At 38.0% G+C, this 18,661-nt stretch overlaps 4 protein-coding genes across 5 annotated transcripts; 1 reads left to right on the top strand and 3 right to left on the bottom strand.

Annotated features, from left to right (window-relative positions):
- Positions 1–6,628: 6,628 nt before the first annotated feature.
- On the bottom strand, positions 6,629–8,723 carry LOC122408394 (uncharacterized). Its single transcript, XM_043415155.1, has 2 exons — positions 7,826–8,723; positions 6,629–7,714 (listed from the first exon to the last, which is right to left on the bottom strand). Exons 1-2 carry the CDS (start codon positions 8,586–8,588, stop codon positions 7,314–7,316), a joined length of 1,164 nt encoding a protein of 387 aa, XP_043271090.1. The 5' UTR covers positions 8,589–8,723; the 3' UTR covers positions 6,629–7,313.
- Positions 8,724–8,941: 218 nt separating this feature from the next.
- On the bottom strand, positions 8,942–13,390 carry LOC122408393 (programmed cell death 6-interacting protein-like). The gene is made up of 4 exons (XM_043415153.1): positions 13,312–13,390; positions 12,183–12,811; positions 9,770–10,031; positions 8,942–9,712 (listed from the first exon to the last, which is right to left on the bottom strand). The coding sequence occupies exons 1-4, from the start codon at positions 13,358–13,360 to the stop codon at positions 9,105–9,107; spliced, it is 1,548 nt and encodes a 515-aa protein (XP_043271088.1). The 5' UTR covers positions 13,361–13,390; the 3' UTR covers positions 8,942–9,104.
- A 1,273-nt stretch (positions 13,391–14,663) lies between these two features.
- Positions 14,664–15,465, top strand: LOC122408400 (gem-associated protein 7-like). The gene is made up of 2 exons (XM_043415168.1): positions 14,664–14,921; positions 15,200–15,465. The coding sequence occupies exons 1-2, from the start codon at positions 14,747–14,749 to the stop codon at positions 15,385–15,387; spliced, it is 363 nt and encodes a 120-aa protein (XP_043271103.1). The 5' UTR covers positions 14,664–14,746; the 3' UTR covers positions 15,388–15,465.
- Positions 15,466–16,288: 823 nt separating this feature from the next.
- Positions 16,289–18,493, bottom strand: LOC122408398 (mediator of RNA polymerase II transcription subunit 30-like). 2 transcript variants are annotated; one of them, XM_043415165.1, is made up of 4 exons: positions 17,907–18,493; positions 17,431–17,811; positions 16,554–16,810; positions 16,289–16,460 (listed from the first exon to the last, which is right to left on the bottom strand). In XM_043415165.1, exons 1-4 carry the CDS (start codon positions 18,022–18,024, stop codon positions 16,362–16,364), a joined length of 855 nt encoding a protein of 284 aa, XP_043271100.1. In that variant the 5' UTR covers positions 18,025–18,493; the 3' UTR covers positions 16,289–16,361. The 2 variants fall into 2 exon arrangements, with proteins under 2 accessions (XP_043271100.1, XP_043271099.1); XM_043415164.1 differs by having other exon boundaries at positions 17,431–17,841.
- Between the last annotated feature and the right edge of the window lie 168 nt (positions 18,494–18,661).

The following is an 18,661-nucleotide window of genomic DNA, read 5'->3' on the forward strand; positions in this document are numbered from 1 at the left end:
TATACCCAAGACCCTCCGTTCCCCCCTCACATTCCCACCTTCCCTTTCTCATCTGCTTCGTTTCGACGTTGCTCCGTAGACACAGACGGGCTACTCCAATCCTACCCAAACGGCTTTTCAGTGCCGTATTCATGAGAATTTTCCTTCGGGTACCTCTCCGTTTCAACGTTTCCACCAAATTTTTACTCATCTCGAACCTATTTCAGTCACAACTTTCCATTTGTGAAGCAAAAACGCTCTGCTAGAATTCGTTTTGCAACGTTTCTATTGTCCCCGTGCCCAACAAATCGAGCGATTCATTTTCAAAATGAGCTTGCGCAGTGCGCATTAATATTAGCTTTGAAATATTTATCATTTCCGTTTACACAAAGAAAATATCAACGCGACATTTCTCTTCATAGATCGGTAAAATTTCGACATTCTTTCAGTAACGACGATTCCCGCCAAAATGTCACTCCAATCCTCTCAATACGAAGTTTTTATTAGTCGCCAATTGAAAATAAATTTTTATCCATTGAACTCGATTGAGTATGAATGGAAAACACGCTCCCGAGTATAATTACACTTTACGATTTTAGATTACTTCGTAAGCGAATGAATTTTTAACCGATAACAATAAGAAGGAAAATTGTACTGTTGAGTAAAAAATGTGTGAGAAACTTTAAGAGCAAGAAAAATTTTCCGAAATTTTTTATGTCGTCTCCGTCACGATGGGCTCGACGGGGGTTAATTGGAAAATATATTTATGAACAACTGCGGTAAAGAGAAGCAAAGTGAACGACGAATCTTGTTTCCATGCTAATTGATGGAGTAGACGCCGACAAAAATAAAATTTTGAGAGATTTGAGAGATGCATGGTTTTACAACTTTATTGAGCTTTCTACTTTATTACAAGGAACACTAAATTCCAAAAAAATCAAAATATAAACGCCAAAATAGTAAAAACTAAAGTAACTGAATTCATTTTAACAGATGTCTGATAAATTTATTATTTGATAAAAAAAAGCGTCCTTAAAATATAAGTAGAATTTTGAATATCCAAATAAAAGGCATAAACTTATTTTAATCAGAATACTATTTTAGTCTAGTTTATGCAGTTGAATTAAAGTTTCCTTTGACACAGGACGATAGCGAGCGTCCTTAACAAACTCATTTTGAATAGAAGGAACAAGAACAACGTAAAATAGCAAAATTTGAGAAACTGGTCTGCAAGGTTTGATAAGGTAAATTTTGAAAAACCATGCACGTCAAGTTTTTGTTTAAAAGCTTGAATTTTTTCAAAATTTTCAAAGAAACAAAATAAAAACAAACATCACTTGGCTTGATTGAATTGACATGATTATGTATTTGTAAAGAAACAGAATAAAGAGTTAGCGGAAAGCGGAAGAAATATAATAAATATTATTATGAACAAGGTTGCGACTTTTTAATACTTAGCGTCATTTTTCCACTTCAAAAAAGTGTTTGCTGGAGTACTTATGAACAATTGCGACAAAAAGAAGCAAAGTGAGCGACGAATCCTGTTTCGATGCTAGATTTTCAGAAATTGATGGAATAGACGCCGACGAAAATAAAATTTGGAGAGATTTTTTGGCAAAAAAAGTTCCTTGAGTAGCTGCGAGATGTTACAAAAGAAAATGGGGAAAAAACGTGCGAGAGTGAGAGAAAGGGAGAGAAAAAACGGCTTGGTGTGCGGGGACCAACGAGAAGTCCAACAAGTCGAGGTGGTGGTCTTTTACGGTGTATCAGCTGTTCGAATTATCGTTGGACTCGCTTGGGCAGCTGTTACATCTCGTTCTTGTTCGTCGCAACACGAACCTGGAACCGAGCCCAACGGAGCCCCGTTTCTCATTTTTTTCTTCGCTTATTGTGTTCGCATGCGCTCGATTCGTGAAAAAAATCAAATGCGTCACGAATCAGGAGAAATCTTGAGGGCACGTGCCGTGGAAATGGCTCGATTAGTTTTTTTCCCTCGCAAATCTCCGTCGAAAATGGAATTATTCGCCGAGAGATAAAATCCCATTCCATCGTTTTCTCATCGATTTTTCATGACCGATTAATCGCTCATGCTTCGGACTCGATCGCCGTCGCTCCAACAGAATTTGTAACTCATTCGAAATTTCTCTCGACAAATTGGCAACTCCCAGAGCGCGAGTGGCACATAAAAATGGTGAAATCGCCTTCGGAGGATAGACAGTTACGCACATATGGAAATATACGCGGTGGCAGGATATCATCATCCACGTTCGAGAGAACCCGCACAGGACCAAGAACGAGAAGGAAAGAGTGAAGGGGTACACGCGGCACACAGTGTGGAAACGAGCGAGGGAAAAAGACGGAGTAAAAGCGAAGAGACCCCATAGGTTCGTGGCACGCGCTGCCAGCTGCCCCACAGCTGTCTCTTCTGTCGTCCCCCCGTAAAGCGGGACGGAGAGGGGCCAATGAAGTACCCGTGAGGGAGTGAGAAAGACGAAAAAGATCGGCAGAGACCGGCATAACAGAAAAGCCAAGAACGTTTCGTTTGGTGAGTTCCAGCCCTCTCTTATGCACTCCCATCCTCGAACGTATGCATATGCACGTGTACACAAGCGACTCGACAACGCACAAAAATTCACTGACTATCGACCACGAAATTATACATTTTTTCGTCTTTCTAATTATCACTCGCTGTTCCCAGGCTAACCGCATCGCTCGGGCTCATTCAGAAGATTGCATGCATTAGCCATTTGAACGTTATTTCGCTGAAGAATTTCATCACTGTTTTTTCGAGCTCACTCAAGCCACTGAGGATACGGATCAGTCAACCTGCTCGCTTCTAATTTTCGAAGGCGACACTTCTTCACACCGTTCTTATAATCGGAAAAATCGACCGATACTTTCATTGGTGTGAAAAAATGTTCTATTCGATAATTCCAATAATCACACTCCCGTTCATTACTGTCGAGAAATCTTGATTGTAATTCGAATGACCCGAATTCGTGTATTTTGTCGTTAAAGCCATGATTCTTCTTCTGTTTCAAGGCCTTTGCTTACAAAATCGGGGGCTGAAAAATGCTTCGATCCTTCAATAAATAAACCGAGGAAGAATCCCACCGATTTCAAGATCTTTTCATGCTTCCTCGAAAAATAAATGGGCGGGAACGTTTCAGGTTTTTAAAATTAGAGATTCGAGAAAAATTTTGCCACGTTTCTGGGGCCTGGGCTCGTTGTTTGTCACGTTATTTTTCTTTTTGCTCCATAAAATTAAAAAAAATCATTTATTACGTATTGAGGCGATTCTTCGACGCTGTTTTTGCTACTGTTCAATGATTTATCCGTCCATTGGAAGTGCCGTTTAACCTCGTCCCGATGTAACTTTACAACCCACGAAATAATGTTCTCACAGTGTTTCTAGTGTTTTGAGAAATGGCCAAGCAACTTAATAACTCGCGAGAGTTTAGTATTTCACGATACCAAAAAAAATTGAACGAAAATTTGTGTAAAAACCCGTCCGCCTTGCAAACAAGAAAGAAAAATCGAACTGCGTTACTTTCCATATTCTGCATATTAAAAATGATGATAAAAGAGACTTTCCCCACGCAAAACTTCCTCAAGGTATTTGTTTCCGGGGAAAAAGTTTTTTTGCGTACCCGTATGGTTCTCATCGAACGTAAGGATCCAAGCTTCTCCGATATCAAGTGAGGAAGTATCGAAAAGTGAAGAGTATGCGAGGGGGGACATGAGGTACGAACGCACCGGAACTGCGAAAGAACTTTCACGCGCGCGAGTTTTACAAAGACAAGGGAGTGCGACGCGGTATGTGCCTAACAAAAATCGAAAGTACAAAGGGTCTAGCGGAATGCAGACTGCGCAGTGACGTGAGTTCAAGATTTTTTTTCGAATTAACTGATAATGGGTCACGAAGAAGGGGGTAAAGTGTATTGGCATAAGATGAATAAGATTGAAAGATTCTCGAGAAAGATTCTTCATCGTCCAAATGCTTCGAAAGCTTCCTAAAAAAAATCAGTTAAATTTTCAGACGATTTAGGAGCGTCGTTGCTGAGAAAAATCAATAATAATTTGGGCCAAATAACATGCACGTAACCTTATGGAAGTCAAGACACATTCAGTGATATCTCCGTTAAAAATGATGCTAAAAATATGAAGTTTTTTGGGCAACATGAGCAAGGCTTGCTGAATAACGTCAATTTTTTTCAGATTTATTAGGAGATTTGCTGAGATTATGTTAATAATAATTTGTTTCCTGTGCAGTTTTTTGAGGCTAGGATCGTCACCGTCCGTGCTTTCGACTGAGCTTTCACCAGTTTTTCGTCTTTTTTTCCCCAACTCTTCTTTAAAGTGTATGCAACATTGCCAAACTGTGCACTGGCCTAACTTTTGAAAGGTACAGGTCATAACTTTTGGGTAAAAAATAGCTGCAAATTTTGAAAAGGAAATATTTCCAGATCGTTCGTCTGATCGAAAAAATAAAAATGTCATCGGATTTCTGCGATCGTGCTGCGTACGATGACATTTTTATTATTTTAATCGGACGAACGATGTCAAAGAGTTTCAATTTCAAAAATTCGAGGTGTGATTACCCACTGATCCCCATCATTTTAAGGAGGGTGGATCGCGACGATATAATGTTGCCATGCTAAAGCATATTAAAAATATTAAGAATTTCAAAATAATAAGAATTTAATAAAATTTGGTAAATGTATTCTTTAAAAATATATAAGGCAATATGAATTTTTATAGATTTTTCTACCACATAGCTCTCGAGTAATTGAACACTAAAGTTCACCTGATAAGCATAGAGTTTACATGTATACAGTTATACATCTCGTGCATAAGAACTTCGATTTAACGCTCAATTATGCGATAACCATGTGGTAAAAAAATTTGAAAAAAATTGTATTTGTATACTTGATGTCGAAGAATGTTATCAATAAATTTGATCAAATTCTGATTATTTTGATTTCGTGATCATCCGCAGACGCCACATTCCCTTGGAGGTCACACATTGGCCACACTGGTGCAAATTTGCACTCGGACTTTTAAAAACTTTTTATTTCATCAACGAATGTATGGAATTAATCTTACAACGAGACTTTTTAGGGGTAACAATTCCTTAGTAATTACAATGATCAAAAAAATTAAAAATCAATGTTTATTATAGAAAAATGGTTAAATCGAAGAGTTTTGAAGTTCTCGACACTTGAAATTTTCATGGTTGCAAATTAGCACCCACTTTAACTGTTACCGAGTTCGCCCTTATGTGATGTACGCAACCGATGTGAAAGGGCCGCAGCAGCACACACGCCGTTGAACGAGCTCCTTTTCATTTTTATTTAGCGCTGCACTAAAAGCTGCAGCGGCTCGAGGGACTCTGTATTTGCGGTTTCCCATCCGGCTCCGCGGAGCCTCTTTTTCTCTTTCTGTCTTTCTCTTCCGATGTGATCAACATCACAGGAAATAGTCCTACTACCAAAGTACATACGTCCTAGAAGGCTCCGTGCCTTAGAGCTATTGGGTTTCGGAACTGAGAATAAAAAGAAAGAAAAAAAAAAACGGGGACGCAAAAAGAGGAAGATGAGGATGCGGTGGAACGAGGCGGAGACGCGATGCATACGAGAGAAGATGTAAAAAGAGTGCACCCAACGGAGCCACAACGAATATACTGTGGCGATCGTGAACGCTGTCGCAGGGCTAAGGGGCCGCCGGAAACAAGGGCGTTCAACCCTCGACGGAGCCTATTCTCGCTATACATGTATAGCGTATATTTAGATTTAAAGGGCGTTCGTACACATCGAGATTCTTCAATATATTTTTGTAGCGTTTTATGAGAGGACGGCTCTTCGATTTCCGTCTGCAGGCACGTCAATCAGATAAATGTTCTGGAAGCCTTTTTAAGCGCGATTTAAATCAGGTCTGGAACGAAATTTTCATTTGGATGCACACACTATTCGAACAACACGGATGCTCCATCTCCTCGGGCTTAATTCACTCCTCAAGAACGAGTTGTCTGAGCTTCTTTTCAATTGGAAAGACAATACCATACGCGTGCAAAATTTCAGAGGGATAGAAAGCCGAGAGACGACACACGCACGCGGCCTTCTCAAAATAGATATTAAGGAGAAGCTGCGCTATCTCGTTACGAAAATAAATCAGTTTCTTCCACGAGAGTTTAACGACGATTCGCCACGGGTTAGTGGATAGAAAAACACGATTAAACCGGCCACGGGACTGGGGATCGATCGAACGAGTGCGGAGTCTTGAAAAATCGTTTTTACTGACTATTATCTATTTATGTTTATTACGGAGCACGTGGTTACCGATACGAAAGAAATTACGGTCATAAATTAACATACAAGCCCTCGATTTCATTTCAAATTTGTAGCTCAGCTCTTCGAATTAGAGGAAAATGCTTTTCAGTCCAACCACACGAAAGCCTGCAGTCGAAAAAAGGCGATTTTTCCTCTAGTGTTACATGAATTTTCAAACATTTTTTTTCCAAGTTATTTCGAAACTGAGCGACAACTACGAGCACTCCGGAAGCTTATTTTTCTAACGTCACGCACGAGACTTTTTTCATTTTCTTTTTTTTTTCGAAAATAAGTCAACTCTGGAAATGACACAGAAAAACTTTCGTGCTTTTTTATTATTTATTCAAGAGGATGATTCATTGTTATAAATTATACATGCTCGTAGGTGCGAACGTCGTAGACGTAGATCGAAAGTTTTTGTAATTTTTCACTCCTCTATTCTCTCGAGGGGACACCTTCGGAGAACGATTGCCTGGTGAAACTCACATGACGAAACGTGTCACGATTCGTAGCATCTGTGTAATCCACGATACAATTGTGCAAACACTCGGTTCGCGCGGAGGGGAGGGCTCGCTTCGCGTTCTGTTAGAATATTATGAAATAATTCGTACGTAAAAAAAACACGAAAATTATTCATATCGCGGTAGGAATAGATCGATTTATTGCAGGTGACGAAACGCGCTAGTTCATGTTTTTAATTCTCCAACGATTTCCCCATTTTCTAAAATATTCGAGCGAATCCATAAATTTAATGCACTCTAAAATACACGGCTGATTTGAAAAGCTCAAAGTGTGTTTTTGAATCGATAAAACTCGTTCCTAGATATCGCGAAATCTTAAAAAACTGTCGAACACGTCGTCGTATTCGTCGATGTTTTCCGCCTCGCTGTCCAGGACTCGTGGCTCGTCACGTGTTTCTCCGTCATCGTTATCAGGCTTGGAATAATCGAACCCAAAGGCCTCTTGTCTGGCGTAATCAAAGTAATCTTCAAACGTGTCATCGTCCTAAGCAACAGTTTCCAGAATTGTCCGTTTTTTGAACCCATCCAGTGGGGATCGTCTTCGTCTTCGCCCGGAGCGCGTCACAGTCCGTGCCGGAAGTTCTCCTTTCATCAGAAACAACACCAAATCCCTGTCCATCATTTCTTTCGGACTCTTCCTCGAGTCTCGTTCCAAGAGTTGCCAGAGACGTTTGCCAAAGATCCAGCTCAAGGAGCGCCGCTCCTCGCCGTTCAAACGACCGTTGCGCAGCTCGTCAACGACCAAAGGAATCAACTGGAGGATGCGATCAGGGTCCAACGACTCCTCGCCCGAATCCAACCTGGACAATGATTCGTCGATGGAATTGGAAATCGGCAGCGATTGGCTTTCGATGTCGACGACGTCGACATCTGATGCCCCGAAATCTAGACGTTCGAACATATAATCACGAATTTCATGAATACTCCATAATCCTGTACAGAAATAAAGAATCAAAACAAGTTTATAATGTGACATTCACTACTTGTTTTTCGTACCTCGTGGCTCGTCCGGGTCGAGAGTGAATTTCACCGGCGATTCGGGTACGTCGCTTACCGAAGCATCATCGATCCCATCGATTTCACTCGGCCTCGCGAGCATAATTTTCACGTAAACAAATATAATTGGTTGCCTGTCTTTTGTTTCTTGTTCCGACAGAGTCGTGCCGACGTTCAGCAATTCCGGGAAGTTAATCTTCATTATTTTCTTCAGGAATGAATTCGCTTCGATACTGCTGGCTTCAACGAAGGACTGTCTGATTTCTGGACGGTGTGAATTTTTTTCCTTCTTGACGATAGAGTTTTGCAACGTAGTTCGCCACCCGAGACGATTCAAGTGTTCGTACAGCCGGGGCGCTCTCGCGAGTTCCTCGTAAAGTCTCTGTCGTGTTTTCTCCAAGCGTCGATTCTTCTTCCACCAGTCGATACGGTACTGTCCCGATTCAATGAGATTCGCTTGGTCCTCTAAAACCCCGTAATGGGTGACACTTTCAAGAAGTCGTTTTCCAAATGCCAATATTTTTTCATCATTCCCGCTGAATATTTCAACGTCGTCTTGCCGATTCTGAGCTTCGATTAATTCTTCATCGACACGCTGGATCGTAACGAGACGTCGGGAAACTCCGTGATTTTCCGGCTCGAGGCTTTCGGGCTCGAGATTACCGACACTCGTACGATGTTTTTCTTGACGCGGATTACTCTGGGCTAGCACCAAAATACTCGCGTAAGCGACCAACAAACAAGATATTATATTCATTCCCATTTCGGCGATTCACAAAAGCGACAATATTTTAGAGAAATTTAATCGAATCTCGTCTGCACTGGAGGATCAAATTTATCGGAAAAGTCCTGTCTCCACGCTTCGCAGACAGGACAACACTGTCGCGCTTGAAATGCACAGAAATTTCGAGCTGCGCATGCCTCGGCACAAAGCTCTCCAGGTACGTATGTGGCTCGCAATCCCGACTAATGGAATTGCCACAAAGCGGTTCAATTTGAACAGCTTCATCGACTCTCCAGGAAACAGTGCATGCGCTTCGTAAAAACTTAATCCAAAAATATATTTATTGCTCAACATACAAAAGCGTATTACAAGAAATATAATTAAATAGCAGTTACAACGAAATTATTATATATCTTATTCCTAAATAAATCGGTCGACGAGGTTGAGTTAAAGGAGAATAATATTCAATAAAAGTACAGTAAAATATAGCAACTAAACAAAGACTCTGATAAAAAATAGAGTTTACACTGGCAGAAAAGCTGGAAAATTTTTCGCTCAATTTGGTACGAAGCCATTGACGCTTTTCACGCTCGATGGGAGTTCCGTAGCAGCCCGAAAATTTCTAGATCTTGCGAGCGAGAGATTTGGCAGCCAAGATCTTGACGATGGGAATGAATTGGTCGCCGCATCGTCGTTCAAAGCGGTATCGAAGTAGGGAGGGTACTGAGAGTAACCATTGAAGTATGACGTGGGACTGGGTGGGGCATCAGCGACTTGCCTCGTTTGAGCAGGAAATTGCGGAGGTTGAGGGACAGCGGGCGATTCTGGAATGGGGGTTTGACCAGGTAGGCCATAGAAGTGCGACGGTGGACCGTACGACAGGGAGATCGTCGCGGGCTGTGGGGGTGGACCGTAGGACGGTGGAACTGGGCCCGAAGTTTGTGGATTGTAAGACGATGGATATAGACCGGAAGATTGTGGTGGCGGAACGTACGACGGTGGATTTGAACCGGAAGTTAGCGAGGGTTGCCCGTAGGATGAAGATGGCGGGCCGTAAGAAAGTGAGGGAGAGCCGTAGGACCCTGAAGGAAAACCAGGAGTTTGCCAGGTCGGGCCGAGCGCTGACGAAGGATAACCCGGAGTCCAGATCGTCGGACCAGCAGCTTGAAATGGGGCACCGTAAGTCTCTTGAGGCAAATCGTAAGTGATCTGCAAATTACCGATAGATTGTGCTTGTCCACCGTAATATCCTTTGTAATCATTCTGTATAATGCCTCCACCGTTCGACGAGTTTGAAGCCATCGTAGTTGTTTCAGGCCTGGGGGTTTCTGGCTTGGGAGTTTCTGGCGTCGAAGTTTCTGGCTTGGGGGTTTGTGGCTCAGGTTGGTCGAGGGCTACCGGTTTCGTCATGATTGCAGCTTGTCGGTTAACGGGTTTCGGAGGTTTCCGAAGGACTGGTTCATCTGGCAAGTCTTCTAAGATCTTTGCAAATGCGAGAAAAAAATTATTACGATACATGTGCAATCTGCTTCAGAAAGGATTACCAGCCGAGGGACACTCAAGTCAGACGCGGTATTCCATTCGCTATTTTTTTCACTAAAGCAGTCTACAGTTGTCGTAGCGTGTATCAAATCAATATAAATTGTACAATTTTGTCATATCTATTAGGGTGGGTCAAAAAATCGATTTTTTTTTATGAGACACAGAAAAACTAGTTCCTAGACACCTCGAGAAAGTACTGATCAAAAATTAGCTCTTAATATTAAGGCGAAGATCCTCGGCATCACGGTTTTCTACTTTCATTACAGTCTTGTATAAAAATAATCATATTTCATCTTTGATCGATTACTCTAATCGTTTAGAATATATTCGTATTCGAATACCAATGTGTACTGATGTTAACAGTTTTTTTTAATAACTATTTTTAATTTTAACCCGTATGATTCGTGAATTTTGGGAATATTCATAGAAATTTGAATCCATTTCAATAGAATAACAGCTTCTAACTTGCGTCTTATCTTTTGTTTGGAAATAATTTTTTTCACGATATTATCATTTACAAAAATCGGAATATGATTTTCAAAAAATTATTCGATGTCATGATAAATTGTCAAGAATATGGAAAAAATTCAAACGTAAGAAATCGGCAACACAAAAACAAAAAGAATCGACACTTCAAAATGCTCTTAAAATGAACTCACACGAAAGGCGTTGAAAAGTCGAATGAAAGCGTCGAAAATTTATTCTTTTTGTTTCTTATTGTTTTAAAATGTAATTTAAAACATTTAGTTACGTTTTATAAATAAGATAGGTGAAAAATGTTAAATCACGATTCTAAATTGTGATAAGAGCAAAATCATGAAAAGAAAATTTTGATGAAAAATTGATTAGAACAAAATATATTCCCAAACAAAAGATAAGACGTAAGTAGAAGCTGTTATTCTTATTTTTATGAATATTCTCAAAATTCATGAATTATATGAGTAAATTTGAAATGGTTATTAAAAAACTGTTAAAATCGCTATATGCATTAGAATTCAAATATGAATATATGCTGAACGGCTAGAGTAATCGATTAAACCAAAGAGACCTTTTTTGCAGAGCGTTTAATTTCCTATGGAAATATACCGCACTCATTTGACAATAATTATTTTTCAGCAAGTAACCAAACTAAAAATTAAAAAAAAAAAAAAAAAAAAAAAACTTTACAATAAATTCTTCAACCTTTAACCCCGAATATCCTGTAAATGGTTAGATTAGTAAAAAAAAGTGTAAGAGGCCTTTTTTGTAGAGCGTTCAATTTCTTACAAAGATATGTACGAGGGTTTGGCTTAACAATCGATTGAAGATGAAATATGGTCACTTTTATATGAGATTGAAATAAAAATGAAAAATCGTGATGCACAAGATCTTCTTCTTAATATTAAGGAGGGTGGATAGCGACGATACAATGTTTCCATGCTAAACCATGTTAAATACATTAAAATTTTCAAAATGATAAGAATTTAATAAAATTTGGCGAACATATTCTTTAGTGCCAAATTTGCCAATACAAATTTTTAAAGATTTTTCTTCTGTACAGTTATCGAGTAATTGATCACTAAAGTTCACGTGTATAAGCATAGCGTTTCCAGGTATACATTCCGGGCATAAGAAATCTGCTTTAATGCGTAATTATTCGATAACTAAGCAGAAAAAAATTGTGTCTTCGCACTTGATGTCAAAGAACATTATCACCAAATTTGATCAATTTCTTATCATTTTGACGAATGTAGCCACCCTCCTTAAGAGCTCATTTTTGGTGAGTACTTTCTAGAAGTGTCTAGAAACTAGTTTTTCCGCGTCTCATTAAAAAAAAAAAACAAAGTCGATGTTTTTGACCTACCCTAAAATCTATGTCGCATCGAAACTACTGAAAATCGAGTTGTGATTAAAGTCGTATATAATGGAAATTTCACGAAGTTGTTGACTAATGGAAAAATCTTATCGGCGATCTTTTTAGTGACCTCAATCCCCCCCCAAATGTAATCCATCGTGGATAAGTTTTTTAAGGTAAAATTTCTTGGGCTGACTTGCATTTGGAATATTTCAGGAATATTCTCAATTGAACGAATGTAAAATTGAAAAATGTACCTCGTTTTTTTTGCCCTCGTCTTCCTGCAGCTCGAGTTCCTCTCGCTTCTTCTTAATCTTATTTTTCCCCCTGGTTTTGTCCTTCTTCCTTCTACGATCGTCGATTATATCGACCGCGTTTTCCAAATTACTGAGAAATGCGTCCATGAATTTGTCGTCGATTGGAGTCGATTGATTTCGCGTATTGAGAGTGTTTTCTAGCTGGGTTTTTATGAGTTGCAAGAGCTGCGTCAAATCGTTGATCGATTGTTGCACGTTGTACGAAGCAGACGCGTAGGGATAAGGATCGTACGAGGCAGCGATGAAAGGATTAAGAACCGTGGGTGGCGAGAGACTCGGAGAGCCGGAAATTTTCGCCAAGTTCGCGAGACTCGCCATATTCGAATGTGATAATCCTCCTCCGAGGTTCAAACCAGCGAGGAACTCGAATTTCGGAATAAAAAATTTTGCCGCTCTGTTCGATGTTACGTTTCTGATACTCTCCACTTCCGATGAATTCGAGACAATTTCGTTCATTGAAAATAACGTCGAATTCGATTGAGACGAATTTGTTGGCAAACCGTCGCTGGTCCTTGGCATTAAACTCTCTTGAAATTTCGTCAACTTGCCAAGAGTGCCACACTTGACGTCTGTAAAAAAGTATAAAACAAAGTCACGTTCAGAAAAAAATATTTGCATCTATCGAGTTTCTTTTATACATTCGAAATGAACTCAAAAGACATCCAATTTTTCTGAATCCGTCAACATAAACATTATTCAAATATTTCAATGTGTTTTGATTTTTTAAATAAATTCGATTAAATTTATCAAGACGAATATGCAATGAAATGCTAAAAAAAAGTGTAATTCTGACGATTTTCATTATTTAAGGGGGTTCATGGCAAATTTCGACAGCGAAAAACATTCTGAAATGCTCAAAACGACGGAAAAGAAAAAAAAACAAGGAATTTTTCTCTTTCAATTGACTTGGTTAAAAGGAAATGATGTTTTTTTTGGACGAAAATGGTTTTTTCGTAATTCCGAAAAATACATGAACAATAAAAAATATTTTTCGTTGGAACCAAGCGATACGGATCGTCAAAATTAGCCTTTCGTAGAGTTCAAACTATTGGAGCCAAATAAAACTCACCATTTTTGAGAAGACTCAGAATCAGGATCAACCATGAAAAGCTTGACATTTTCAGTCTCGTGTTGCGTGCAAAACTGAGGTAAAATAATTCAACACGAAGGTTTAACACGTTGATTTTCTATGCGGGCCATGACGTATACGCCCTCATACTTTTTGGAGAAAGTGAATGTTTTATACACTATCAGGATAAATGCCCGGTATATTTTTTTCGTTTCCGGTACACTCTGACGAAAGTATGTGGAGAAAGTGTCATTTTTGAGAGTAAAACTTGTTATCTTTTCTAACATCATTTAAAAAGAGTGTCTAGAGACGATACAATGTTGCCATGCTAAACCATGTTAAATACATTCAAAATTTCAAAATGATAAGAATTTAATAAAATTTGGTGAACATATTCTTTAGTGCCAAATTTGACAATTCAATTTTTTTAAGATTTTTCTTCTGCACAGTTATCGAGTAATTGATCACTAAAGTTCACGTGTATAAGCATAGCGTTTCCAGGTATACATTCCGGGGCATAAGAAATCTGCTTTAATGCGTAATTACTCGATAACTAAGCAGAAGAAAATTTTGAAAAAAAATTGTGTTTTCGCACTATATGTTGAAAAACATTGTCACCAAATTTGATCAATTTCTTATCATTTTGACGAATGTAGCCACCAAAGAACGATTATTCATTTCAAATATGGCGGTCCATCAGTCGGTAAAGTGCGTGCGCGACGGATAACGATGCATTTTAAAAGGAAGTTCACGCGAATATTTTAAGAAAATGGGAAATTCCAACTTAAAAAATTGAAATTTGGAAAAATGCTAGAAACATACACCGTGCATCTATTTCCGGAATCATTATAGGATCTATGTTCTAGTTGTAGAGAAAACAATTAACGAAAATCACATTTTTTGAAGGGTTATACACAGGCTCTTATGATAGGCGCACCCCTGTGCAACCATTTGGACGTAATGAAACAGGATCCTCTTAACTCTAAAGAGCCAAAAACGAGTATAAGAAAATAAAATGTTTTTAGATATCAATGATGTCTTGAGAAAGCCTTGTCACCGGTGAAAATCACTTGGGACTGGAAAAAGAAAAACACTTATTTGAGGTTAACGAGTAATAACGACACAAACGGTGGAAGGTTTGAAAATATCATGAGCCAGCTGGTTTAAAATGGTTGTTGTCACATTTTCCTTGACGATTTAACCATTTAACTACGACAGTATTTTAACCGCTATCATTGTATTGAAAATGTATCAATCTCAACAAATAAGTTACACGTAATTTTAATAATTGTGAGAATAAATAGTAATCGTATCTTTGATTATGGAAAGAGCAAAAAAGTTTAGTTGCTTTTTTGAGTCAAATGTAACGCATGATCTTCCCTAAGATCCGGTGTAAACGTAAACACATCGGACACGTGACGTGTGTACTTCATGAATGCCGGCCGGCCACGCTCGGTTCAATTTCGATAAACATAAAATGATTGAAAAAGAGCAAGAGTGCGAAAAGTTAACTGATGAAATCGTTGAGCAGGACTTTGCTAAGCCAGAAAGGCAAGAAGCAAGAGCTTTCTTGCGGGAAAGATTTCTCCGCGTTATCACGGGAATTGTGGGTAAGATATTTGACGTTTAGCCAACATAACCTTTTTCTCATTTGCTTCGTTATTTACCACATGAAAACTATCATTACAATTAATGGAAATGCGTATAATGACTACTCGATAATTCAATAGTACGACTAAAAATAAATAAATATACTGAATAGATGGAACTTAATATTTTTATTTGATTATATACAACAAATATTTGACTAATGAATATGAGATCTGTGTTGATCCTTGAACTAAAAGGAATATTTACACCAGAATGTTTTTTTGATTTAATGGACTAGGAAAACCTGCAGAATTTAATCTTCATGAGAATTCAAAAGTTAGCGGTGAGTTCCGTGGTTGCGACGTCGACGGGCTCGAAGTCTATGTCAGAGATCTAGACACTCCATTGGGAAAAGTTCCTGAAGCTATTCTTAGAACTACCGATATCATTCATTTCACAGTTAAAAACATTTGTCCTCAGCAATGAGATAAAATATCAATTCCATGTATTTGTAAGTCTGATTAATGTTGAAATTATTTGTAAAATAAACCTGTGGCACTTGTACCAAAGGCGTTTTCTATAATGTTTTTCAGTTATGAAAATTTTACTTCTTTCTCATGAAGTATCTTTGTGTTGCATAAATTAGCAAGAAATGGTTCCATATTTTTCAAAAATAGTTTAAAACCTATTGAGTAAAAATAAATATAACTTAAGAGAAATTACAATTTCAACATTTTATAACAAAAATAATTTTGCTTACTGTTCATCACTAAAGTAATTTGATTTTCAATGACGATTCTCCCAAGTCACATTTTGTATCTTGAAGCAATTTGACCACCTTAGTACGTTAGTACTTTAGTATGCTTGTTATGATTTTTTCAACAAATCTGTCGTCACAATTTTAGGATACCGTTTTTCTATAATAAAAACTTGAATAATTTTTGATTTTCTGAAACATTGCGGCACAAGCACCAATGATGTTGAGACTTACTGAAATTTATTTTTTTGTGTTGTCCGCATTCTTCATTATTTTGAGTGTCGTATATAAGTAATATGAACGTGAAACATTAAGTTTTATTTTTTCACAGTATCGATGAAGAATGAGTGATTGAATATTCTAAAATATTGAGTTTTACCCGCATCAGTTGAAGTTTGTTTCTTCCATTATTTCATTGAAATTGAAAACAATAGTACGTGTGTAAATTGAATAGAAAAAATTTGAAAAACATATTTTCGCTATTGAAGGTATTAAATTTGTATTGCGTAATCCCAGTTAAGTATCACAAAATTACTGTTAATTGATTGAGAGTAATGATACTTAAACATTTTTTTAGATTCTTAGCGCTCGATATTGAGTACTCTCGAAAATGAATTTGAAGTTGAAGTATTTGAATCAAATATCAATATTTAATTTTTTCACATTCCAATGACTTATATTGTTCTATGTACAAAATTATTATTTAAGATCGACGCATATTCAGCATGGTATTTATTTCCGATATTATTCGTCTGAGGTGGTCGATGACTTCCTTGAGATGACGATTTTTAGAAATTACTTGCTGCAACAAAGATGAAGGGGAAGTATGACTTTTAGAAATAGTTTTTTCACCACGGAAATTGAAAATTTTCGAAACTGTTTTTGTAGCACAAACCTCCATCGCGTCTTTGCTTTCCTCACATGCCAAGCGATACGCTTCTGACGTCTTTTTCTCATCTGATTTCATGTCCCACTCCTCCTTCAATGGTATGAGACTTTCTATGTGGGTATATTCCATACCTTGAAGCTGGCAATTTTCATTGCACTTTTCGTAAATTAATCTGAGGCGTCTAAACAGCAATTTAATCATTCTTAACTGTTCGATCACTTTGGCTTTTTTCTCATTTGCTAAATTGGCTCCCTGCGCAGTACCTTGTAAAAACACAAATCAATGATCATTATTATCAATAATTTATGATCTATGCAAAGGGCAATACGCTTGCAATAACTAACCGTCTGAAATAATTTTTAAACCGTTATTCCACTATTTTCATCCAGTTTGGTTTTCTTCCAAATCATTGTGAATCGAATAAATATTATTTCCTAGCCATCTAAGCCAAAATCCTTAAATTTAGTAATGTAATTAAGATTTTACTAAAATGAGCTATTTCTTCAATTTTCAATCATATTCCATGAGATTGTCATTCGATATTTTAAAAATATTCTGGTTTTTTCACTGTCTGACAGGGCATAAAAATATGCACAAAAAACTTAATGAAATATATGTTTTTCTCGAAAGTGCACTTCAGTTGTCTCGTAATTGTTGTGTATAAATTTGAGACGTGTAAGAATATGTTGATCAATCAAAATGATTGTCAAACTGGAAGTTAGAAAAATAGTCTCCGAGTTTCAAGAAAGATGAATAGAAGCTTGCAAAAATTTGTCAAAAAATGAGTATGATTTCAAGAACTATAGGACTATGGATAGAAAACAGTTAGTCATTATATCCAAACAATGCATATTCTATTAAATAAATTATTAACTAAGCTTACCATTGGGAGGTTGTAAAACTTTAAGAGTTTGAAATATTTCAAGTGCTCTACTGATGATATCCTGAACAGTTTCCTGCCCAAATTTGCACAGGCTGACAGTGTTGAATTCTTTATTTTGCTGTTGTTGCGCCGGAGGCTGGCTCGGAGGCACAGGAGTTTGCGGAGTCGTCGCTTGTCCACCGCCTTGATTGCTCTGTTGCACGTGAGCAGTCTGTTGCTGCTGCTGTTGCATCTGCATCTGTTGTTGCTGTTGCTGCATTTGTTGCATTTGTTGTTGCATGGCGGATTGTTGGGCCATTTGTTGCTGCTGTTGAGCTAAAACTTGCTGTGCACTGGGCATGCCCATGGCACCTGTACCTACACCACCACCCACACCTACGCCTACACCAAATTGTTGAGGATTCATAATGCCTGTGAAGACAGAAATCTTAAGGAAAGTTCAAATTCAGTTATTCCTATCCTCTTTTTTTTCTCACCTGCTTGCTGGGCTCCCATCAACCCAGTAACCATTTGCCCTCCTCCAAATTGATTTCTCATAGAGGATTGCTGCGGCCCTGGGAACCCCGAAGGAAATGGATGCTGTTGTCCAGCCATTGTTTGTGTACTTTTTCCTACACTAACTGTTAACGTTGACAGTTAAAAATTTAAGTTAAATGTTTGATTATTTCCCTATAGTTTTCATTTATTTCGTATTTGGTTGAGAAGTCACGAACTTTGACATTTTGCCCTCACTTTCCGTAACTTTTTAAACTAACTAAAGTTCGTGTTATTTTCGATCGATGTCAGTGTTTCGACAGGTGTTGTTTTTGGAAAACTGTTGTTTTAGGTTAAGTCTATTTCAAATAGAGTTAACAATACCGAGTTTCTTGATCGGTTCGGTTCATTCTCATTTTTAAAATTCCTTCACGTATTCACTTTATAAATGGAGTAAAGACTACTCATTTTATTCGTCGAAATTTCTTTCGTGTTTTTGTATTCTTTAGGAGGTTATGTGATTATTTGCGTTCGCGTGTTTTTCTTTCTCCCAGCTGCCCAGCTTTCGTATTAGCTTGCTGCATATTAGCTGGCATCGCTGGCGTTTGGCTGGCATCATATAAGGTAGGTAAGCCACAAAAACGCCATGGTACACGATCAAAGCGACGTTCGTGGTGAAAATATACACTTTTCATTGTACATATTCTCGCGCTCGATTTCGAATGTTTAAAAATCATCAATATACCATGAAAAAAAA

Source organism: Venturia canescens, chromosome 3 (genome assembly GCF_019457755.1).
Source record: "Venturia canescens isolate UGA chromosome 3, ASM1945775v1, whole genome shotgun sequence".
Lineage (NCBI taxonomy): Eukaryota > Metazoa > Arthropoda > Insecta > Hymenoptera > Ichneumonidae > Venturia > Venturia canescens.